The sequence below is a fragment of the Hemicordylus capensis genome, chromosome 3 (assembly GCF_027244095.1).
Source record: "Hemicordylus capensis ecotype Gifberg chromosome 3, rHemCap1.1.pri, whole genome shotgun sequence".
Lineage (NCBI taxonomy): Eukaryota > Metazoa > Chordata > Lepidosauria > Squamata > Cordylidae > Hemicordylus > Hemicordylus capensis.
In genome coordinates this window covers 302017643-302043118 of record NC_069659.1, presented here as the reverse complement: position 1 = coordinate 302043118, position 25476 = coordinate 302017643, and the positions used below count along the sequence as shown (strand labels likewise).

Here is a 25476-nt window from a genome sequence, read left to right as displayed (position 1 = left end):
GCCAGTGGCGAACACAAGCGCGCACGCCGTGCAGGGCGCATGCGCGCCGCTAGCTGTACTCCGTTGAAGGCTTTGAAGGACGACGATGGGGGCAGGGGCGGCAGGGAGGAACTCTGCCGCCCCAAGAAGATTTTTAAATGCATCAGCACTGGAGGGGGGAGAGCGGCGGGGGGGGGGAAGTACTACCCCCCCTTCCCCTCACTTTCACGGCCACCCTTATACCCACCATATTCTATCCCATGTTCAACAACTAGTCTGCCATTTGCCCTCCCAAACTATGAGAATATATATATAAAATTTCATATAATTTTTTTCAACCTTCATTTTGAGTGCGAAATACTAGGTGTGCAAGATCTGTGACTGACCTCTTGATTAAGGAAGCAAGGGTGCACCAGGAGTTGCGTCCTCTCAACTAGGGCTGCTCTGAATACAGCTGGAGGGTTCCTCACTTCCTTAGCACACAAGTGGGGGGGGCGGTGTTTGTCATCTTCATGGACCTTCCCTGCCCTTGGAAGTGCTTTGTGCCTTCCAAAAATATCTCTCTGAGAGCACAGAAGATCAGCAAAAACTGTGCATGCATAGATTTATATGTACTGAGGAAGTAGGGAAGTCCTCTCTTTCTTAGTCAGGATAGTGGCCTTGTGTTAAGAGCTTATTGCAACTTTATGAGTCAAATAATTCAAATACAGGCTGTACAGAGGAGGGCTTCCAAATACTTGGAGCACGAATCATGGACTAAAAGGAGCAAAACTAAAGCAGGGTATTCCAAACTGGGGCAGGGAACAAGAGGGGGAGATTCATTAGCTTTTTCTGTAAAATGCCAAGGAGGGAATGTGTTCTTCACCTGGATCATCAAAATAATCGTGAAAAGAAGCTGGTTAGACACTGATCATAGCATGTGATGGCAATTACAAAGTGTGGTTTAGATTTTATTTTTTTTTAAGGAGGCTTGTAAGCAATCTAATTGCTGATGAATTGCATAGGGAAAGATGATTGTGATGGTAAATAGTTCTCTCTTGGATCTATTCATTGTTTGCTGAGTTAAGCTGATGCAATTTCAAAAATACTTACTTGAGCTTATTTCAAGGTACTTGGTAAACTAATTAAGATATTTGTGTTTAAATGTCTTCTGCTTTATGATTTTTGTAATTTTTTTTTTTTTAAGAGCGGTGCCTCTGTTGGGATATTTACCTCAGGACTTGATTGGAACTCCTGTTTTAGTGCATCTTCATCCAAATGACAGACCTTTAATGCTTGCAATTCACAAAAAAAGTAGGTTCTTATTTTTGATTGTGTATTTCATGAGAGTTGAGAAGTTAGATTAAAAGAAAGCAACATAGTAAAATGCGAGGGATCTTATTTTCTAAGATTTAAAGGAATCCTTAGCTAATTCATACAGTGGTCACTTTCTGATTATTATTATATTGAAAACAATCTCTTCATCATCCTCCCATTCTCGGTATTTATTGTATATTCAAGCCTATTGGGAAAGACCATGCTGAAATTTGAAGTGACAAATGTATGCATTGCTTTTACCAGTTGTACATTGCATAAACACACAGCAGAAAGATAACAAACTACATCAGTATAAAATCTCAGTCCTCATCTCCCTCAAAAGCAGAACAGGCTTGATCTGGAAGTGATCCGTTGTCATCATGAGAAATGGGTTACTGTGCCTGCGCAGGGACCTCACTGATGGATTAACTAGCTCCTCACTGGTTCCCCTCTCTGCTGTGCACGTGCTCTGTGCTTTACTATTCTCAGCATCTGGGCGCCATTTTGTTTCAGTTTCTTTTCAGCCATTGATGCATTGAGACCTCTGGTTCTTTGCTCCTCAGTTTTAGAAAAGAAAGTGTTACTTCTTACAGATTTTCTAGTGCTAACTCGGACTGTGACCTTGACTATTCTTCGTCTTTTCTTTGAATTTTGTTCTCGGATATTTGAACTTTCAATACTTTGACTACTGGACTATAAGTTGACTGTTCTTTGGACTTTGGTTTGGATTTGGCGACTCCGTTCCACGGCTTTGCTGTCGGAACAGGCATGGCTGAGAGGAAGAAAACGACGTTTAAGTGCTGCTCTCAGTGTTGGGCAATACTTCCCTCAACTGATGAACATGTGCTCTGTTTGGGGGAGCAACATGTCCCGGCTTCTTGTAGGATTTGCAAGTCCTTTTCAAAGCAGACGCTGAAAAATCGCTCTTTGCGCCTCAGAGCCAGTCTCTATGGAGACGCGCTATGTCCGCCGAGGCCGGAATTTACATCAATCTCAGTGTCGGCATCAACGTCGACGGGCTCTTTTTCGATGTCTGCCCCAGGATCTGTGTGCGCACAGTCTCAAACCCTGCAGGATAATTTCAAGGAGATTGTCTTCAAGAAGCCCAAGTCTTCAGACCACGGGTATAAGAAGCATAAACGGCATTGTGTGGCCTCTGATAGCGACTCGCAGCCTCCGAAAAAGCATAAGTCAAAGTCGTCTCGTTCTTAGAGGTCGAGGATGCCCTCGCCATCAATGGTTCAGTATCGGCAGCCGGTGCCGTCATCAAGCCTGTCAAAGCCACCTTCTACTGATACCAGGACTGGTCTCTTCGTGCCTCTTTCAACGCTGTCATGCTTGGTGCTTCCAACCATCCCATCGGTGTCGATGTTTACCACCGTCTCGGCATCCATGTCGATGCCGGTTTTCTCAGTTCCAACTGCTTCAGCCTTTTCCTCGATGTCGACGGTCAATACCTACACAGGCATTCCTCACTGTGCAGATCCCTCTTCTCAGAAGGTGACTGTCGCTTTGCAGCAGCACAAGCCACTATCTCTCTCGCCTGTGAGGACACCCTTGAAGTCCCCATTGACGCTCTTCGATACCACAGAAGAGGCCTTGTTGGATGAGGGTACTGCCAAGTCCCTATTGAGTGCCTTGGACTCTGCCACGACTACACGTTCAGGTTCCAGGAATTCCTCACCCCTGGTTTGGATACCGAGGTCGATGTCGTTCCACCTGTCTCTACTTCACCCTTGAAACCAATGCCCTCCTTTGTGTCACTGCCTGTGGTGCCTCCAAAAGACCCCATTCATGCCTGTGGGGTTAAGCACACTAGTTCTCCGTCTGCATAGTTGGATTGGGCAGAGTTCCAATTGTGTAAAATTCAGCTAATGCTGCCTTGCCAGCCCACACTTCCTGCACCGCAATGTGTGCTGCCTGTCCAGCCTCTGGCGGCGCTGCCTCCAAAACCACCTGTGCCACCTGTGCTCACAAACCAGTGTGCTGAAACGACACCACTGTCACTTGACACCACTGCATTATCGGCGGAGCTGCTTTCTCAGCTGCCACTTGCCCCTGTTGGGCCTGTTTCAGACCTATCTGCACCTGCCCGTCCACAGGCACTGCCTTCCGTGGCTGAGCCCACAGAGTCTTCGGAGGAGGAGTCCTATGATTCTTCTGATACCAACACAGACAGCGACGGTAACAGACTGCACCATTCCTCTGACCCACCTCCAGATGTGCCCCCGAGGCCTTCCACATCTCCCAACAAGGAGCTGAAATCCTACACAAAGATGATTCAGCAAATGGTAGAGATGCTTGAACTGAATATCAAACATCCTGTTACTGACCTACAGGACCCTGTCTATAAAATGTTGGCAACTGTTCAATCCACGGAGCCAATTGCGTTGCCTATGTTGCCTGTTATAACCAAGGCAGCTAAAATTTCTTGGGACGTCTTGCAAACAACGACCTCTATGTTGAAGCATTTAGAGACACTCTGTTGTGTACAAGAAGACAACCTCTTCTTGCTTAAACGCCCCATCCCCAACTCCTTAGTAACTGACTGTGCCTCTTCTAAACCGGGCCATCGCCATACTACTCTCTCTGTTAAAGAGGGTAGAAAACTCGATGTTTTTGGCCGGCGTATTTACTCTACTGTGAGTCTTTCCATTCGCATTGAGAATTATGCGGCCTGCATGGCCCGATATAATTATGTTCTTTGGGACTCGTTCCATCACAAACTGACTACTTCTAATTCGGAAGACCTCGTCAAGAAATTTGATGACATGCTTACGAAGTGTGCTGATCTCACCTGTCAGCAGTTGAGCACTTATAAGCACTTGGCTGAAACTGAGTCCAGGACTATGACAACTGCGGTTTCTCTCCGACGCCACGCTTGGCTAAGATCCACTACTCTTAACCATGAGATGAAGGGTCACATTGAATGCCTCCCTTTCGATGGGAATGGTCTGTTCAGCGAGTCTACTGACTCAACTCTGGAGACTCTTAAAAAATCAAAATTTACTGCTAAGAGCTTCTTGACTGCAGCCCCATCTTCACAGGGCTCTTCCCGTTACAGGCCGTATAACAGCCAGCATGGTTTTAAGTATCAAGATGGGAAGGACTATCGAAAAGCATTCAAACCATACTATAAGAAATGTTATGGTCAATGTGCCAACAAGGACACTTCCAACCATTCTCTTTGATCTGGGAGACTGTCCACCACTTAAACTATCATCGCCAGCCAACACCTTCAACACCACTCCTCTGGCCGCTTGTGGCTTACCCTCGATTCCAACTCCGTTGCCACCCAACATCATCAACCTGGCCAGTCATGCCTTGGCATGGCACCAGATAACTCCGGACCATTGGGTCCTGCAGATCAACAACTCTGGCTACACAATCGAGTTCATAACTTTGCCAAGTTTCGAGGGCATCAAGTCCACTCCCCCAACTCCAGCCTTCTGGGAAGAGGTTCGTGCTTTGCTACAGAAAGGCGCGGTAATCCCGGTGCAGTGGACAGATAATCTGGGGATTTTATTCCCACTATTTCCTCATCCTCAAGGATGGGGGACTCAGGGCCATTATGGACCTCCGGGACCTGAACCATTATGTGGATACGTGAAAATTCCATATGACAACGCTGCAGGGAATTCTTCCACTCCTAGCCAAGGAGGAGTGGCTTGCCACGTTAGATCTCAAGGATGTGTATTTTCATATCAAGATCCAAAGCAATCACTGCAAGTTCCTCAGGTTTGCTATAGGAGGTTTAGCATTCCAATCCAGGGTGTTACCCTTTGGGTTATCCACTGCACCCAGAGTTTTTACAAAATGTATGTCTGTGATCGCTGCTTATTTGAGGACTTAAGGTATCACTGTCTTCCCATTCCTCAACAATTCGCTCTTAGTGCACAGAGACAGATGCAAATTGGAATCACACATCCAATTCACACTGTGTCTCCTACATGACAAATCCAGGCTTCAGCCGGTTCAATCTATAGACTTCATAGGTGCCTGACTGGATACTCTGGCGAAATGAGCCTATCTTCCTCTGGACAAGTTTCAACAGATTTGCACGCTTGTCACTCACTTCAAGTGTGAGCCTCGCCAACATGCAGATCGTGTACAGAGATTTCTGGGCCTTATCGCCTCATGCAAATCCATAGTTCTCTACACCCACCTGCGGATGCAATCCCTTCAGCTGTGGTACCTCCAGGTCTTCCAGCCGAATGCCGACAGCCAGGCGATGCTCCTGAATATTCCTCCTTGGATCTTAAAGTCCCTAACTTGGTGGAAGAACAGGGAGAACCACCTGAGTTTTTTGTCACTCCAGCTCCATCCCTCTGTGTCACCTCCGATGCGTCCCATGTGGGTTAGGGAGCCCATTGCAGTGAACACCGCACACAAAGTCTTTGGACGGTGCACCAACACCACATGCAGATCAACCTTCTGGAGTTGATGGCCGCTTATTTGGCTCTCAAATCCTTTACCCACTTGCTTCAGAATTTGATTGTGCAGTTACTGATGGACAATTCTATGGCTATAGGCTATGTGAACCATCAGTGGGGCACGGTAATCTCACTATGCCCTGAGTTCCCAACTATCGAATTCGTGCATGTCCAGAAACATCTTTGTGACGGCTTTTCACATCAAGAGGCTGCAAAACGTCTTGGTCGATGATCTGAGCAGGATCTTCAATGGCCAGCAACATCATGAATGGGCATTGAAACAGTCCTGCCTGGACTGTCTTGTACAGATGTGGGGCCTTCCTCACATAAGACGTCTTTGCTTCAGCAATGAACAAGAAATTTCTGCGGTAAAGTTCAAGAGTTGGCATTGGTCCTGGCTCGCTAGGGGATGCGTTCCAACATCACTGGGGAGGGGACCTGCTTTACCTGTTTCCCCTTCAACCTTTGATCAACAGGGTAGTCGGCAAGCTGATATGCGACAATGCGCGAGCCATCTTAATAGCAGCGTGGTGGCCTTGCCAAACTTGGTTTGCGTCGCTACTCAGACTGACGAATGGTAACTACTATCACCTGCCTCTGGATCCAGATTTGCTGTTGCGAGACGGGAAAATCTTGCACCCGTCTCTTGCACCTGGCTGCAGCTCACAGCCTGGAAGGTCGGCTATTAAAAAATACCCTTCTCAATTCCTGAAGAGTTTCCACTTGAAAGAGTAAGTGGAAGAGTAAGTGGAAGCATTTCATGGCTTCTGCCTGTTAAGGAAGCTGGTTTAGCTGATGTGCGCCTTCAAGCTCACTTTGCCGCTCTTTCTTCCAAACATGCCTGCTGGCAAGGCCATTCTGTGTTCTCACACCCAATGTGCAAAATGTTTTTGGGGTTTTTTAATAATCTCCCCCCTCCCCATCCGTGCCCCTATGTGACAATGGATCCTTTCCCTGGTTCTTGCCTCTCTGATGGAAGCTCCCTTTGATCCTCTTCATGAAGCCTGTCTACATTACCTGACACTTAAAACTGCCTTTTTGATAGTGATTACTACTGCCAGGCGCGTGAGCGAATTGACTGCCTTGTGCGCAGATGCGCTTTATAAACAATTCTATCCTACCAAGGTCATCATGCGTACCAACCCGGCCTTCCTGCCTAAAGTGGTCACAGACTTCCACTTGAATCAGAATATCATTCTCCCCCCCTTTCAAAATCCTGAGTGTCTCTTGGACAAGGCTTTACATTCTCTTGACGTGCGATGTTGTCTCCTCTACTACCTGAAATGTACGGCGAGTATCCAGAGCACTAAGATGCTCTTTGTCGTGTTTAAAGGCAAGAACGAGGACCTTTCCGTCTCCAGGCAGAGACTTTCCCATTGGTTGGTGGAGCTTATTTTCCTGACGTACAAGTTACAGAATCAACAACCACCCAGACTTATCAAGGCACACTCCACAAGAGTGTACACCGCTTCCACTGCTCATTTATCTGGCCTCTGCTTTAAGGACATCTGTACTGTGGCTACCTGGTCATCTCACCTGCCCTTTACCAAACATTATGCTGTTGATTTAGGCTTGGCTGCGGAAGCCAGCTTTGTGGGTGAAATGGCTGCACCCTCCTCCGAGGGGAAAAGCTAGCTAGTCACCCATTTCTCATGATGACAACGGATCACTTCCAGATAGACAGGTTGCTTACCTGTAACTTATGATCTGGAGGTGATCCCTTTTCAGTCATGAGACCCACCCGTACCTCCCTGCTGCAGCATTTTCAACTCAAGACTGACTTGTCTACTCGATCAATGACTCCCACTCTGCGTGGGTCCACTGTCATCAGACAGATCTCCAAGAAACTGAGACAAAATGGCGCCCAAATGCTGAGAAAAGTAAAGCACGGAACACATGCACAGCAGGGAGGGGCGCCAGTGAGGAGCTAGTTAATCCATCCGTGAGGTCCCTGCGCAGGTGCAGTAACTCATTTCTCATGACTGACAACGGATCACCTCCAAATCATAAGTTACAGGTAAGCAACCTGTCTTTCTAGCCTGTTTTTTTTAAGGACAGGAAAGGGTGCCAGACAAACCTCTTCAGGCCACCACTAATTGATCATCCTAGGGTCACCACTAAAAAGGTCTCACTCTGTTGGCTCTTGGTCCAGAAGGAAATTGAATTATGGTAAGATCTCACATGATGACCAAGCCACTAGGCAGGTTTATATGGGAGCAGCTTATTTTTTTAGTTACATTGGGATCAGATCCAATTAAAGGTGAAAAGAAAAAGCTTGAAGTGCACCAAGAAACTAGTTAGAGACAGTGAAATTGCTTGAGAACAATTACAATATGCTGCATCTGGTGCATTTCAGCTAGTTCAGAATGCGGCAGTTATCATGAGACAGAGAAGGTCTTTGGAAACTCATCAGATCAGTATTTTAGCATCTGCACTGGCTTTCTGCAGCATCCTGCACCCAATAAAGGGTCTATATTGTGCATATATGTACATGGGTAGGGGGAACCCTGTAACTTCTATGCTTGCATGTTGATATTAATACCACCACAAATCTGCACAGACACCTGCAAAAAAAGTGTGTGCCCTTTTTTTGTCCCCAGTCTTGAGTGTTTCCAAATATTTGGTAGTCAGGCATTGCATATTATGACAGCAGATAGAACAGAGCACAGCTTGTATATGGCTAATAGCTAATATCAAGACAGCCATCTAAAAGCAAATAGTGGTTAGCTGTGGGGTGTTAGTTCTCAAATCCAATTGTTTTGCTTTTTAAAGTTCCACTCCTAAATTTTGGGAATTCCAGATATTAACTTGTTTTGAAAAAGAGAAATTCTAAACATTATTTAAGTTGGGAGTTGCTTACTAATTGCATGGTGTTCATCTCCTCCTATTACTAAAAAAGTGAGTTTAGTAACTATAGAATCAACCATTTTCCCCCTAATATCTTTAAAGCTTTCATCAAATTTTTGTTACAGTACTCCAGTGTGGTGGACAGCCGTTTGATTATTCACCAATCAGGTTCTGCACTAGAAATGGTGAATACATAACTCTGGATACTAGCTGGTCCAGTTTCATCAATCCCTGGAGTCGAAAGGTTTCCTTTATAATTGGAAGACACAAAGTTAGAACGTAAGTTAATGAGTAGACTGAAACATGAGACATGAGTGTTATGTACAGATGTTATTTTGCAACCTTTTGAGTGGCAGCACCTTGTTGGGGGTGCTCATTTCTCACCTCTGTGATCAACACATCTTAACTTCCCTGGGATGCCATTGGAAGGGACATCCCTGGCAGCTTCTTCATGCAGTACTTGTATCACATTTGGTGGGAATTTTCACATCATGTGGAAAGCTCCCCCACCAACAGCTGCCATCTTTCTTGTTCAGTGGTAATAAGGACACTCATTGTGGATTAACTATATGATCTGCAGCACTATACATTACAGCCTCTTTGTGTGGAGACGGAGTTTTTGCTGCTTCCACTTGGGAGCTGCAATGTACAGAAAAGCTGTAAGTCCGGTGCACAGACTAGTTGTCTTATGTAAGATGGACAGTTTAGCCACCCCAGTTGTTCAAACAGACTGTGTTGAAAGCTTTTGCGAGTCATGGTTTGGATCATAAGGTCACAATTTAGTGTCTCTGATTTTTCTGGTATATAATTGAATAGCATTTGGATACATTTAGGACAGTGCGATGTTTTAACATCTGTATATTTAGTACTGTTAATTAAGGAGAGTAGTATGGAACATGTGGAGGGTACAGAGTTCAAACAAAAGTAAGTGGCATCTATTTGCATTCAAGTTTCTGAACTGATTTTTAATGGATGGGGAGGGTACGGACACAATATTAATTCCAAATACTCTTGTGAGTGTGTGCTGTATAGTGAATGCTTTTAACAAGAAACTTGTAAGTGCTGCAGATCTTTCCATACTTGTCAAGAGTTACTTCAGAATGAAGTCATTGTGTTTGGAGTGAGTAGGCCTGAATATTTTATCAGTTTAAATGTCTGTAGATTCAATAGACAAAAAAGGACTGATATAATTGAAATAAATGCTTGTATCACATTCTGAATAGTGATGAGTCCGAACCAGTTCGGAGGCCATTCTAAAGGCCTCCGAACTGTCTGGACCGGACTGGACCTGGCCGGTTCAGTTTGGGTGGAGGGGGTAGCTTTAAGGGCGGGGAGGGTTTACTTACCCCTCCCGCCGCTTTGCCCCCTCCAGCGCCCGTATTGCTTGTAAGAATTGGGGCAGCAGGATACCTCCCCGCCGCCCCTTCCTCCTCCTCCTCAATGCCGCCCGCCTCCAGGACGGGGTGGGCGCGCGCTCGGCTTCCCTTTGAAAAGATCCAGAAGATGCTGAGGGACTCACAGTTTAATAATGCTGCCAATGTATTAAGCTGGAACAGAAACCGGCATAGCACCGAGCCGGCCTCCGCTCTGGCGGCTCCCCCATCCTGAGCAGCAGCCACTGAAAAAAGCTCCGTCAGTGAGGACGTGCCACGGCACCCTGCAGGGGGAAGTCGGAAGTGAGGGTTTCCTGGGCGCCGCGGCGCATCAGCGCGTCCTCACTGACGGAGCTTTTTTCAGTGGCTGCTGCTCAGGACGGGGGAGCCGCCGGAGCGGAGGCCGGCTCGGTGCTATGCCGGTTTCTGTTCCAGCTTAATACATTGGCAGCATTATTAAACTGTGAGTCCCTCAGCATCTTCTGGATCTTTTCAAAGGGAAGCCGAGCGCGCGCCCACCCCGTCCTGGATGCGGGCGGCATTGAGGAGGAGGAGGAAGGGGTGGCGGGGAGGTATCCTGCTGCCCCAATTCTTACAAGCAATATGGGCGCTGGAGGGGGCAAAGCGGTGGGAGGGGTAAGTAAACTCTCCCCGCCCTTAAAGGGAGACCCCCCTTCGATGCCGGTCCAGACCGCTCCGGACCATACACATCCCTAATTCTGAATATTTTGCTAATTTTTAGAGGTCCCTTGAATGAAGATGTCTTTGCACCTCACTATACAGAGGATAAAATCCTTCATCCTAGCATTCAGGAAATTACAGAGCAAATACATCGGTTGCTATTACAGGTATAGTTTGTTCTTTAAGTTGTGTATGTGCCTAAATCTCTGAAGTCTCCATTGGAAGGTCATTATAAAATAAATGTAAAATGTTCATAGACATCTCTGAGCATGTTCAAAAGGCTGAGGGCAAGGAAGTTGAAGCAGCAGGAAGTGATAATCACACTTCCTGTTGCTCCAACTTCCCCAAACTCAGCCTTTTGAACAGGAAGAGGGAGGAGGAGGAGAAAAGGGCAAGGACAGCTGCCACAAGAAAAATATGGTTGGGGCAGCAATGGCTAGTTGAGCAGAGCCACAGACAGTGGCAGAGTTGCAGGCCAATCTGCTGCCTCGGCCAAGCTGTAACTTGAGGTGACTGCCTCACCTTGCCTTGTTAGTGAGGTGCCCCTGCCTGAAATTTTCTTGACTAATAGGGGAAACTGCTGGATGTATTTCTTGAAGGCTTATACAGGTTATAGTATGTGAAGTCTTGAAGATATATAGACTCTAGCTAGCAATTTTCTTCACTTATTCTCAATCAATGTTTTATATTACATTTAGCCTGTACACAACAGTGGCTCCAGTGGCTATGGAAGCTTGGGCAGCAATGGATCGCATGGACACCTAATGAGTGCGGCTTCATCCAGTGACAGCAACGGGAACAATAATGAAGATGGCCAGAGGGTACACAAGCCTGTAAGATGTTTACTATAGAATCTTGGTTCAGTTTAATGAGAAAATGGCTGGGGTGACTTCTTTAATAGGAGTGGGAAAAGGTGACCCACTGAAACATACTGTATTGCACATTCTCCTCCATATACATGTACTATGTATGGCTTCATTTTTAAAGGGCTGGGGTTTTTAAGTTTTGCTTTTTATCATCACTCTAGAACTCTTCTCAAGATATTTGTAAAGATGGAAGTGTGGCCAAAACTAAAGGAGAGTGTGTCTTCTTTGATTCCAAATTGAAGCTTGAGGATCAGAAAAAATATTATGGAGGTATGATAGTGATATTAAAAACTTTTAAAAAAACTAAGCCCAACAACATACTTCAACTGAGCCCTATTATTTATCTTTGCCTACACTTGCAATATGCAGTAAAATGCATACAGTGCAGTCCTGCATGTGATGGTGGTAATCTAATACGAGTGGGTTACCATTAGGGATGTGCATGAACAGGCAGAGGGCTGGTTCAGCGTGCAGGAGAGGGTGCGCGCTGGGTACTTCCAGTTTGACGCTAACTGGGGCAGCAAGGTGGTACGCTGCTGTGCCGCACCAGCAATTTTAAAGGCAGCACCAGCGGGGAGAGGGGGGAAGCACCCTCTCCGATCCTTAAAGGTAACCTGCCCACGCCAGACCTTTGACAATCAGCAGTCCGCAAAAGGACCACCGAACCGGTTCATGCACATCCCTAGTTACCTTGTGTTGATAGCTTTAACTTTGAGTACATGGAAGTTAGCTCCCATGCTTGCTTTTATCAGCCCTCTGGTTCCAGAATGCTTGATTATGGCAAGAGAGCCATGAAGGACCAATTTATAAAAATAGGAGATTTCTTTCTGTGTTTGTGTTGTTCAGAAAAGCCCGGTGACGGCTGTGATGGTTTGAAAAGTGCTGCTCAGTCAGGTGAAAATGATGCTGTTGGAATTGCCTGCCAAAGGAGCATGGCTGTCGAAGAACTGGCTTGGGGAGAGCAGCCTGTGTATTCCTATCAGCAGATCAGCTGTTTAGACAGTGTTATCCGGTAAGCAGATGTGATAAGCACAGGATATATATAACTTAATATTTTGTGTGGTATGGGGGGGGCGGTGTTTAATCAAACTTTTAAAAAATTACTCTTGCTTGTAGGTATTTGGAGAGTTGCAGTGCACCTGATGCAGAAAAGAAAAAGTCTCTGCCAACATCAAATGCTGTCTCTTTGAATTCTACTATGCACAGAGAAAAATTGAATGATAATACCATTAAAATATCCACAGGTAATTCTGGTCCTTATCATTCAAATTATTAGTCTTAGTCTGAAGCTAGCTATTATGCCATCATAATTGGCAGCCTTAGATGATTGTTGTCGTCGTCTTCCTCATCTTTGGTAATACCTAGTTAGACAGAAGGTATGACATGACCACACTGTATGGAAGGTTTTCCAGTCCCCACATGCAGTAACCAATGAAGTAGAGCGAGCAGGAAAACTTGCAGTGCAGCAGTGCAACCCCTTTCATGTTATACATTCTGTATTAGACATTTAGCAGGCTGGGAGATGATGTCAGGCTGCTGCTTTTTTGCAAGTTTGGGAAAGCAGTCATTCAAATGCTAGGCCAGGCTTCTGATAGTTTAACTTACAGCTTAGAAATTAAGGCTTAGTCATTGAAACCCCAGGAACTTTACTTGAAAATTATGTTAATTTCATAATTCTAATGATTTCATATACTGATGAACATCCATTGTTCATGAAAAGTTGTAGCAGAAGAAATTACATGAAAGACTGCTCCCTTGTGCTCATCCAGAAAGAATTTGTTTGAAAAACTAGCAGTGAGGAAGTTGTCATTGTGAGCCTGTCAGACACTTATAAAATGAATGGCAACTGTGCTTTTTTCTTTTCTCTTCTTTTGGTCCAAAATATCTACAAGCCAAAAGGAGTGGTAAATTTGGTGTTTCAGTGTGTTCTCAATTACTGTGATTAGAAATTTTTTTTACAAACTTGTAGAAAAAGAAAAGGGAAACTGCACATAGGTTTACAGGATCTTCATGATGATCTGGTATTCTTCACAATGTGGGCTTTGTGCCTGTGCAATAGTCCACTCAGAAAGATTTCTAGCTTTTTGTGGTGCTCTGAAGCTCCTCTTCTTGCACGTGGAGCGCACTCATTTTCCTTGGAGCCAGAGTACTTAGTGTCTCGGTTCCTTCTCAACTGCCATTGTGAATGGTTCCCTCGGTTTCAACTGCTCGTGTTCAGTTCCTGAAAGACACCATTTACAGCTTGCTTACTAGTTATACTGACCTCCCCGATTGTGTTCTCTGACTGTCTTACGTTTGGGATTTGACTCTAATGGACTCAAGGAGGACCTTTAAGTGATGTTCCGCTTGCCACACAACCTTCCCCTCTTCTGACAAACAGGTTCTTTGCTCTGTCTTGGGGAAGATCATAATATCCACGCCTGTAAAATTTGCCTCTTGTTTTCCAAACAAATTCAGAAAAGTAGATAATTGTGCTTAAGAGCGGCACTTCACAAACTCACCCATCAACCCCAGTTCTACACTCCCCGTTGTTGCTGACACTGTTGACATCAGGCTCGACTCCGAAACCTTCTTCGGTTTCTCCAACTACTTTCAAGAAGCCTCTTGATGTCTCTAAAGTTATCCATAGACATCCCAAAAAGTGCAAACATTAGGAGGACGACTTTCCTTCTCTCTCAAAACACTGAAAAATTTCTCAGTCTTTGGTCTTGACTTTGATGGCTTTGACCTCAGTGCCACCATCTACACCAGCCAACCATCACCCTCCACATTGACTTTGATGCCGAGCTGCCTGTCGTTTTCGGTGCACCCTTGTCAACCGTCGCCTGCTATGGCACCGGATATCTTCAGAATACCCTCCCCGTCGGCTGTTCATACCATCAGCTCTCATCCTCTTTGCTGGAGGTGATCAAGTGCCTTCCACAGCTCCACTTTAGACGCCGGCCTCTATATCGACACCAATTCCGACATCAGTCTCTCTATCCATGCCAAAATGTGCTTCTCCCAGGATCCAAGTGGGCACATCTGGAACTTCCAGCCATATCTGGCCAACAGGGGCAATGGGGCAGCAGGGAGGTATGCTGCTGCCCCAATTAACTTTTACAAAAATGAATGTCAGCTGGGGGAAAGCAGCAGGAAGGGTAAGTGCACCCTCCCCCACTCTTAAAGATAGAGCCCCACTGCCTTTGAGCCTCCCCGCCATGGTTCCGTTGACATCCATAGTGCAAAGCCCACATTGTGAATGATACCAGATCACCAAAAGATCAAAAGTTATAGGTGAGCAACATGCTTATTTCTAGGAAGCTTCAAAAATGCACTGGCCGTTATCCAGTGTAATGAACTGATTGCAGGAGGACATTGCACTAGTGCAAACTAGTGTTTCTCCCCCGCAAGTATGCTTGTGCAAATGTTACACAACTTTGGCATGCCACCATCTTTTAATAGTGACATTTGTGGAATAATGACAGCTCAATTCTGCAACCCCCCTATCTTAGTATTATGCAACTAAGCTAATGTCTTGCATTAGCACAAATTTTGCTCACTCTTCAAATGATTTCTTGCTCTGCATATTGGTTGTTGTGTAGGAAACATAACTCTGTAGCCTGTCATGGCAAAAAAGTGAAATTTTTAGTCTCTCAAAAGCAGTTCAGTCTTCATTCAGTCCTAGACAATGTTTTTCATCTGACATGTTTAATTCTTCTGAGAAATGTGCATTTATCCTCTTTCTGTTCTGTTTTTTGTGTGTGTTTGGTTGACTTTTTGAGAAGAAAGTGTGCTGTCGAAAACTCACATAGGTCCTGCCATGTTGGAGACATCTGACAAATCAAATGCTTCTCCTGTTGTTGGGGCTCACTTAACATCTCTGACTTTGCCTGGCAAACCAGAAAGTGTGGTATCTTATACCAGCCAGTGCAGCTACAGCAGCACCATAGTTCACGTTGGAGACAAAAAAACACAACCTGAATTAGGTACAGTACTACTTTATTCTGGGGTGGAATACTGGTTTATAGTTTCTACAAAAAATTCATAAACTTGATGTAAAAAATATGTACTCGTTCCTATAGAAATGGAAAATACTTGGGCAGGAAGATTATGCTACTCCCATGATTAAGAACAAAGATCTGATCTAATTTGTTTCCCTTTGTGTTCCTTTATTTATTTTGCAATTTAACCTTAGAAATAATAGAAGATGGTCCTAGTGGAACAGATCCCATGGATAATCTGCCTGTTGCTCCACAATCTAATCACAAAAGCCAAGAAAAGGAACCATTTAAGAAACTGGGGCTTACAAAGGAAGTCCTTGCAGTACATACACAAAAAGAAGAGCAAAGCTTTCTGAACAAATTTAAAGAAATCAAAAGGTTTCATATTTTTCAATATCACTGCAATTACTATGTTCAAGAAAGACCCAAAGGACATGCTGGTGAACGTGGTAAGTCTCTTGTAATACTTACAGTCAAACAGTCTCTGAACACAAGAAGTCCATTTTACTTTGATACTTTTAAATAAGACATGACACAACTGTGATTTCTCTAATGAATAGGTAGTTCATTCACAAGTTTACTTCCTGAAGCTTAGTTTGAGTAGCAAGCCCACATTGTAGCCTACCTGTGATACATTGTCTTCTGGAAATGTGTCCCTCCCTCAGCATTGAAAACCACATGAATATGGAATTAGACTTCCATTTCAGAGATACATAGCTTTCTCCTCCTCTTCCAAGACCACAGAGGAAATGATTGGCATTTCTTTTGCAAATAGAATGAGCATTATTTTTTAACCTCTACTGCAGTAGCTTCTGGAAGAGAGAGGGTCAGGGAGGGGTTTCTGCATGTTCTTGATATGAACCAGGGCTCATGAGCACTTAACCACCAGCATCAGTTTTAGATACCATGGCTCAACCCTGGAAAAAGTGAAGGAAACACAAGAAAGAATTCCTCTGTTCATAAGCACGTGTGTCTCCTTTGCCTACTAGTGACTGCCAGACTTGATGCATTTAGAATTACAGGAAAGAGCTTTCAGATACAAGAATGTATCTTCCTAATGCTAGAAAGAAAGAAAAAAACTGAATGGAGAAATTTGAGTAACTTCTCTTTCCAGGTGTTCATGGATTACGGCATGGTTCTGGAGTAGAACAATTGTGGAAGAAAAGTGGCAAGAACAGGAAATCCAAGTCAAAACGACACAAACCACATGAATCTTCAGACAGCACAACTTCTGGTACCAAACCCCCACACAAGTTTCCTTTGCTTGGCCCAAATAGTACAGCCTGGTCTCCATCAGACACTTCCCAAGCAAGTTATCCAGCCATGCCTTTTCCTGCAGTCATGCCTGCATATTCCCTTCCAGTTTTTCCACCTGCAGGGACTGTGCCACCACCAGCTCCCGAAACTTCTCTTTCTGGCATAAATGAATTGCAGAGCTTGGGAAGTCATTGTTCTTTGCCACTGTCACAGTTCTCTGCACCTCTGGTGACTCCGATGGTAGCACTTGTCCTCCCCAACTATGTGTATCCCCAGGTGAATGGTGTCCCTCAGACGCTTTATCCTGACCAGCCTAGCTTTTCTGCTCAGACTTTCTCTTCACAAGCACTGTATACAGCACCACCTCAGTTCACTGGCTCAGACACATTCCCCCCACAGACATTATTTCCAACACAACCGTTCCAATATAATCCACCAGCAGATAGCGAAAAGACCCCTGCCATAGAATCACGAAATGAACCCTCACGTTCCTGCACTCCTCAGTCTCTCGGTGCACAAGATCAGGCCTCGCCACCATTGTTCCAGTCGCGGTGCAGTTCTCCTCTACAGCTGAACCTTCTGCAATTAGAAGAAATGCCAAAAGTGACTGAAGGTAGTGCTGCTGGTACTTTAGGTAGCCATGGAGCTTTCACTGATGAAGGAACCACTAACAAACCCATCAACTCAAATGATTGTAACAGAAAAGCATCTTCCCCTGTAAGCATTTTCTGTATCTTGCTTTGAAATATTTGTCTCAAACAATTTTTTATCTAAACATGGTGGCAAACTTTTAAAAGTGTATTTTTCCTCATTTGTAGTTTATGAAGAATGCTAATATTTAACTTGTAACACATACAAAATACAGGTCATCACAAGCTTCTTTGTGCACTGCAGGATGGCTATCATGTAGAAAATGAATGTGCATTCTATATACAGGCAACCAGCATTTCTTGAAAGAGTGAATGTTTCTAAAACTCAACTGACAGCTTTTTCTTTGGGTTTTTTAAAGGTTGGATCTCCAATGGAAGCTCAAAATAGTGATGCCTTCTCTGTGTCAAGTGACTTACTTGATATTTTGCTTCAGGAAGATGCATGTTCAGGCACTGGATCAGCTTCATCAGGCAGTGGTATTTCAGCAGCTGCTGAATCTTTAGGTTCTGGATCAAATAGATGTGGCATGTCGGGCAGTGGAACAGGTACCCTTGCTTCTGCAGGTGACTTCTTGTCAAGATATTTCATTTAAATCCCTATTCAGCCATAATTAAACATGTCCTTTTTTGTTTCTTAAGGCAGCAGTAGTGAGACAAGCAATACCAGCAAATACTTTGGAAGCATTGACTCCTCAGAAAACAACAGTAAAACAAAGAGTACAGAAATGGAAGAATGTGAGCAGTTCATTAAACGTGTCCTTCAGGATCCCATCTGGCTGCTGATGGCAAATACAGATGATACCGTCATGATGACTTACCAGATACCCTCCCGGTAATACTAAGAACTTTTTGTTTTTATAAGCTGCATAAAGTCTGCCTAAGCAGTGTGAACTACCACTTCATGTGGCACTGCTATACTAAGAAGTATGACTTTTCCTTCTTGTCATTAGACACCCAGACTAATGTTGTGCTAGCTAGTTCCTCACAGTTAGAAGTTTGCATTCCAGAACAAGCGTATCTCGTTTGAATATTGTTGAACGAATCCAACTACTTCTTACAACAGGTCTCCACAGTGGATGCTTCCAAATTCGGAAGCTCATGTTGATGTTCAGGAATGTAACAAACTACAGCAGTCTATGAGGCTGTCAATTTTCTGCTGATAGTGGCAATCATGGACTGCCATTTTGATAGGTTTTGATATTCTGGGCAGGCAATCAGTGGCCTAGCCATTGTGGCATAAGCAAACACTGATGCCACATCAGCTGTGATGGTATCCAGGGAGAATCAAGTGTGACAGGCATGGACTGCTCTGTCCCTCTTGTCTGTAGTATAAGGAGAAAATATCTTACTATCGCTTCATGCCATTAGATAAGTAATTTGGTGTCTGGGTGGCTCCTAGGATTAGACTTACAGACTGGCCCGCTTTCCCTTCTGGTGTCTACTCCTAGCACTGTCACAAGAAGACGAGGCATCCCCTTGCACTGGTACCCAGAGTTCTGAGCCCATTCCTTTGTTCTGCTTGTGCTGCATTTGCAGAGCAAAGAGAACCAAGTAAGCAGCAGTAGAGATTCACACTAATTTAATTTTGATGATTGAGACAACCATAATTAATTTTGAAATTGTACTATTTAATGTTAAAAATTGAAATCTGGGTATAGTATTTCCTGCAACTGTGTTTAATGTCTAAATGTTTGGCTATTTGATGATGTGAAATAGAATTGTTTGTATATTTTATTTTAGAGATTTGGAAGCTGTTTTAAAAGGGGACAAACTGAAACTGAAACAAATGCAGAAGTTCCAGCCAAAGTTTACTGAGGAACAAAAGAGAGAACTACTTGAAGTGCATCCATGGATTCAGAAGGGGGAATTTCCAGAAGCTGTTGCTAATTCAGTATGTTAAAAGGATTATTTTTCTTTAAGGATAAATGTTAACTTTTTTATTTGAAGCTGATGTTGAGATTATTTATGACAGCAGCTTTGGGCATACCATATACTATGTCTACAGCTCTATGTTGGGTATATAAACATTGTTTATGCGATATTTACATGGGTAAATCCTAAATGCATACTGATACATTCTCTTGGCAACACATTGAACTACAAAATGCCACTGAAAAAAGTCTCTGCTTACTGTTTTTTCTTTTTGTTTTTCAAAGGAATATATAAACAAGTCTTGTGCACAATATGAAGAAGAAATCCATGAAATGGAGCTTAATGAAATGAGTGAAGCCTGTGGGGAAAATAGTTTGACTACCCTGAGCCAATTCAACAGTGAAAATGTGTAATCCATGATGATCCATTTTGAAAGCGCCTGCTTTTAATTGTTGCAGTGCACCATTAGATCTTAAAGGTTTTAAAACTTGTTTCTTGTGAAATGATCTCATTTATATAAAACAAATGGATTTTTTGTTCTAGAAAAAGGTCATTTGTGATGAAACTCTTTGAATGGGGATGTTCCTTTCCCTCTCTACTAGCCATTGCTAAAGATGTACAATTCTTTTTCATTTTTTAAAAAAGTTCAGATTGTCAAATGTGTACAATTTTTCTTTAAAATTGCAGAGATTACCAATGGAGTTCAATTGAACAGAATAAGAACAGTTGTAAAGTACTGTGCTGTGCTAGAGTTCCTTTCCACCTCAATTTTCCAATAATGCATAATTTGACAAATTAATATAGTTCCAGTTTTGGAGTACTATATATCTAATGAATTTCCCATTAGTGTATTAAAGCTTTAATAGTACACAAATGTTCCCACTTAGGTTTAATAACTTCATCCAATCCCATCTACAATCTGAAATTGTTAAAAACAATTTAAAATATTTTTGCCTTTCTGTAATAGCCAAACATCAGTTTAACTTTTTAGAAACGGTAATATGCATGAAAAAGCCTTAACCTTTTTTCCTATTAATTTCAAAATATCAGAAAATGTTAAACTACTATTTTTCACTACATATCCAATTTCCAGGCAATCCTCCATGAAATCAGAACTGAACTGAAATCTGCTTTTGGTTAAACGTTGCCAGTTATTGGTTACTTGTTACCATTTGTGTGCACTAGCTTTCATATCTAGTCGGACATTTAGTAACTGTGCCGTCAAAAATATATAGTTCAGCCTTTCAGAGAAGCACACAAAAATTAACTAGTGCTCAAAAACTAAATTACTACCCTATCCATTAACATGGTCTTACTTATCACAGGCATCTTGAGTGCTGGCATCTTGCAAACTGCATATACTAAAGGAATTGTTTGCCCAGCAGAAGAGCTGGCAGCATATCTCTTTGTAGCGAAGAATAATTGGCTACTGGTATTCAACGGTAAATTATATATATTTTAGAAGTGGATTTCTCAAACGAAGGAGTCCACCATTGAAGAAGCCATGGAAGTAAATGACCAAGCCATATTTCAGCTTCTGCTTGTCCTCCCCTTTGACTTTTCAGTCCAGCTGACATTCTTTTTCACAACTTTCTTTCTACTGCGGTTACTTTAAATATGTGCATTCCCCTACTGATGGCAGTGCTGCTTCTTTGTGTTGTAGATCATGGTGAAATTATATTCATGGCTTCAGCTGTAATTGGAGCTGCAGTATAAGCCTTAAATTATGTCTAGTGTGTAGCTGTATAGTATTTCTCTTCAGTTCACACTGACATCTCTGAAGCTTGTCTCTTATTTCTGTCTCAAAAGTTTTAACGTTCAGAGATATTGAAATATAGATATAGCATAAAATGTTGTAGATAAAATGTTTCTTGTAGCTGAATAGTGTAGAAACCAACTTCAGGATATATTCACTTCTTAAAAAGTAACCTGTAATGAACTAGACAGATGCAATCATAACTCTATGTTCCAAACAATGTTTTCCAGTCATGTTTAATAGTAAAGCATAAGACGTGTCATGCAAGATCTGACTAGTGACTCACTGAGGCAATTATTCTGTTTTGGAGCATCTTGTAATCTGTGTTTAAGGAAGCCCCAGGACAATAATGGCTTGATGCATTCCTGTCTTTCACTCCAGCTTTCCTGCTAGCCCGAAGCTCACAGGCACCATGAACACGAGTCTGTATCCAATCAATATTATCTAAGCCAACACATTTCACAAATTAATTGTGGGTTGTATAGAATAAGTGCCCTTGTTGTTTTTCATCTTGTGCCTGTGAATTTCTTCTGGAGCCCCTAACACTTGTATTATGGGAGAGGGGTAAATAATACTTCTGTGCACTTGTTTTATATTCTTCTCTCAGAAGCTCATTGAATTGGAGAATCGAACTTACATGCATGTAGGTATGAATTCTGAGAACTTTTTCTAGATGTATTTTAAGTTGTCATTATTGCGGGGGTATATTACTCGATACTGCAGGTACATAAGCAGCTAGTGTATATTGTGTTACACACAAACACTGTAATTTAACCAGGGACATTTTAGGAAACAAAGCTTTTTCTAGTATAACATGTACACAAATCTTGATGCTACAATTGCTTATGCACAGCATTTATATATCCTTTGTAAATCACATGGGAAATGTTCAGTGCTGAAAACAAACTTCTGGGTCCAGTTAACATTATGGTGAAGTTGGGCACTTAGTGGATTTATGTGTGTTTTGTTTTTCAAACAGCCATCCACTGTCCTGCAGGGTGAAATGGCTTTGGAAACGTAGGAGAGCTTTAAAAGCAGTTCTGTGAAATAGCATAGAGAGTCTGTTACTTAAAGAGGAAAAAGTTTGAAGTCTTCTCAAGCTTGTCAAGTTCTCCCTATCCCTAAAACTTTGCTGCTGGATTGTCACAAGAGTGGTTTAGTGTATTGAACAGGGTTTTAAAGATGTAAACTATTTTTGTAATGATCTCTACCATTGGTATGTTGTGGGCAGTCATTTTAATGACAACAATTTAGAAAGGAGGACATTTATTTAAAGCCTTTACTGAATGTTTTAATAAATATATCTACATCCATTTAAAGTGTATTTTTATTTACAGGGTAGTACTAAAAAAATTTCCTGTAACTTTTAAAATTTCAAGCCTCCATTTTTGACAAAATTCTGAAAACTGAACTTACTCCAGATTGATTGAATTGTGACTTAGCTTAATTATACTTTGATGTTTTCCCATTCAGAGATCATGTTTCTGTATATTGTGCAATATACTGGTCTTTGTCACTTGTGACTGATTTTTATTACTTGCTTTTTAGAAACTTGGTAAATAAAGCAAATTTATTTTTAGTTCCTGTTTTTATACTTGTTATATTGATGGAACTGTTGGAACTATTTTTCCAGTGAGGTTAGAAAGCTTGTTATAAGAGAAATATTTAAGCACACAAGCTGACATCCAGACTAAGGTGCCAACGCACCCTCTTTTTTGTCACATGTAGGAGTCGTTTGCCTTCATGCAATGGAAAACCCTGTAGAGTTCATCTGGATTTCATCAGTGACTTCAGTACTTAACAAGATATCTCTAGTCACACACTATAAGTGTGGTTACAGTGCATACACATACAGATCTGTCCATATGTACAGTTTTTCACACATTACGTTCAGTGTGCACAACACAGTACCACAATTCCTATCTGTACTCTGCATTTGAGGGAGCTGGTACCGTTAGTGCATGCATGTACAGTCATTCACACAAATGTGTACATGTGAAGAGATGCCTGTACATATGTATATCACGAAAGATCTGATACCTTTGCTGAATCCCTTTTTCCTGGAGTTCTGCATCTCTCTTTCTTGCCTCCCAATAAGACTCCAGAGTTCTTGCAAGTATGAGACATATTTTATGGCGTGTTCAACCACCTATTGGGTGGTCTACCTATTTTATTTATTTTATTGATTTATTTCTCGGATGTGTAGTCCACCCCAAACTTCTGTCTCTGGGCAGTTTAAAACATACAACAGATTAAAATAATTTAAAACCACAGTCCAGTTAAGAAGCTTGGGTGAAAAAATAAGTCTTTAGAAACTTTAAAAGTTGTCAGAGATTGAGAGGTTTTTATTTCAGCAGGGAGCGCATTCCAGGGTCTCGGGGCAGCAACAGAGAAGGCCTATCCCTGTGTAGCCACCAGATGAGACGGTGAAAACTGCAGATGAACCTCTCCAGCTGATCTCAGTGGGTGGCGGGGCTCCTGGTGAAGAAGACATTCTCTTAAATACCCAGAGCCTAAGCTATTTAGGGCTTTAAAGGTTATAACCAGCACCTTGTATTTTACCCAGAACCCTTTTGGGAGCCAGTGTAGCTCTTTTAGTATAGGAGTCATATGGTCTCTCTGAGATGACCCAGAGACCAACCTTTTGTATTTCAATTTGACAAATTTAACCCAGGATATCTAAAATGTGGTGGTGTGTGTGTGTTGTTGTTTTTTTAATAAAGTGACAGCTCGTACTATCTACATATATAATCACCAGGTCCCAACATCCCACCAGCAAGAATCTCTTCTAAGACTTGAAGAGTCAACAGCTTTTTTTATCAGAAACTTACTACTTCCTTGGGCCATGCATCCAAGAATGTCTGTCTATTTAAGAGCCTACTAGTTCGCATTCCTTCAAAACTTTATGAAACACTGGACCAAGACTTGTCCATTAACTCTTCATATCCTCTAGGTGGCACTGTTCATACATGTGAATACATTTCAATTTAAGATTTTACTAGGTTTGCCATTGCTTGTTCTGTAACTGTGTTTCATTCTGTTATGTGCAATGTTTACATCAAGAAATAGATTTCCTTGAGTCTGAAATTTAGGAGGCTGAACAGCAGCTGGGCTGATCATCTCCTAATCTGTACAGTTTATTATTATTAAATGTGGGAGAAACATGTTTCCTCTTAACATGTTCTTCCAGCTTTCCTCTTAAAAGCTCAAGACAGCATACCTATTCTCACTCCTTTTATCCTTAAAACAATCCTTTGAGATGGGCAGTAACCAATCCAAGCTTATCCAGTGAAATTGGACTGAGCAGACATCTGAACTTGTGTTTCCCTGGTCTAAGATATGGAGAGGAGAGCTAGTCTTGTGGTAGCAAGCATGACTTGTTCCCATAGCTAAGCAAGGTCTGCCCTGGTTGCATATGAAAGAGAGACTGGATGTGTGAGCACTGCAAGATATTCCCCTCAGGGGATGAAGCCACTCTGGGAAGAGCAGAAGGTTTCAAGTTCCCTCCCTGGCTTCTCCAAGATAGGGCTGAGGGAGATTCCTGCCTGCAACCTTGGAGAAGCCGCTGCCAGTTTGTGAAAACAATACTGAGCTAGGTCTGACTCAGTATATGGCAGTTTCCTATGTTCCTAAGTGTAGCACATTAACCACTTCACACTGGCTTTCGGTCTTTTATTATTGAGCCAGGTCTCTCTGGCTTCCTGTCACTTACTTTCTGGAAGTCTAGAACTACCAGGAAAGTCACAAGTGCTACCTCCAGTAAATAATTGTTCCTATCATGGATGAAGACAAATTAAAGGAGAAGGGGAGAAGATGGGACAAGGAAGAAGAAGAAAAATAAATGCTAGACAGATAAGCATTCTAGGTAGGATGGCATTACTTAGTGGGCTATCAAAAAGCTGAATTTGGTTCATGAACATCCAGATGCTGACTACTACAACAAGGAATGTGGGGTGTAACCATTCTATGCCTTTTCTCATCCCCCCCTTTTGGCTTCTTGCAGCTGGAATTCCGACTGTGTGTGGTGCAATATTTCAGGGTGGGGGAGAGATCCACAGGGTAAAGGGCTTGCAGAGCTGCAAGAAGCATAAAGTAGAAGAAGCTGCACAATTAAATAGTGACGATAAATTTGGCCTTTCAGTCAACCTAATTGCACACCAGAATCCTGTAACAGACAACACAAACATGTCAAAGTCACTGGTCCCTGCACCCAATTTTAGTATTTCAACACAGCTGTCTTTGACAAGCCACTTGCTGTTTTCTCCTGCTCTCTGTGACAATACAGGCAATTCTTGACCAAGTTGCTCTGAGTTAAGATGAATGGCGATTAAGACGTTTGTAAGTTGCCACCTTGTTTCAACTGTACAACACTAGCTGTGGGAAAGGAGGCTCTGCTAGACAGTTGCTGATGGGTGGGCTAGAGAGGTGACAGTGGTGGCTCAGGCTCACATTGTCATTGAGGCTGGCAGGCCTGGTGGCAGTT

At 42.8% G+C, this 25476-nt stretch overlaps 1 protein-coding gene across 7 annotated transcripts in view; it reads left to right on the top strand.

Annotated features, from left to right (window-relative positions):
• The window catches only part of PER2 (period circadian regulator 2), a 63017-nt gene extending 40445 nt beyond the window's left edge, over positions 1–22572 (top strand). For 5 of the 7 annotated variants that reach the window (XM_053311006.1, XM_053311002.1, XM_053311005.1 and 2 more), the window contains 14 exons: positions 1166–1272; positions 8681–8834; positions 10671–10776; positions 11308–11442; positions 11637–11745; positions 12322–12487; positions 12592–12719; positions 15240–15443; positions 15653–15907; positions 16573–17432; positions 17725–17911; positions 18005–18197; positions 19106–19256; positions 19522–22572. In XM_053311006.1, coding sequence (XP_053166981.1) covers positions 1166–1272; positions 8681–8834; positions 10671–10776; positions 11308–11442; positions 11637–11745; positions 12322–12487; positions 12592–12719; positions 15240–15443; positions 15653–15907; positions 16573–17432; positions 17725–17911; positions 18005–18197; positions 19106–19256; positions 19522–19650 — 2884 coding nt within the window. In that variant the 3' untranslated portion in view covers positions 19651–22572. The remainder of the gene's footprint in view (positions 1–1165; positions 1273–8680; positions 8835–10670; positions 10777–11307; positions 11443–11636; positions 11746–12321; positions 12488–12591; positions 12720–15239; positions 15444–15652; positions 15908–16572; positions 17433–17724; positions 17912–18004; positions 18198–19105; positions 19257–19521) is intronic. The other 2 variants (XM_053311007.1, XM_053311008.1) reach the window with 2 other exon arrangements.
• The last annotated feature ends 2904 nt before the right edge of the window (positions 22573–25476 follow it).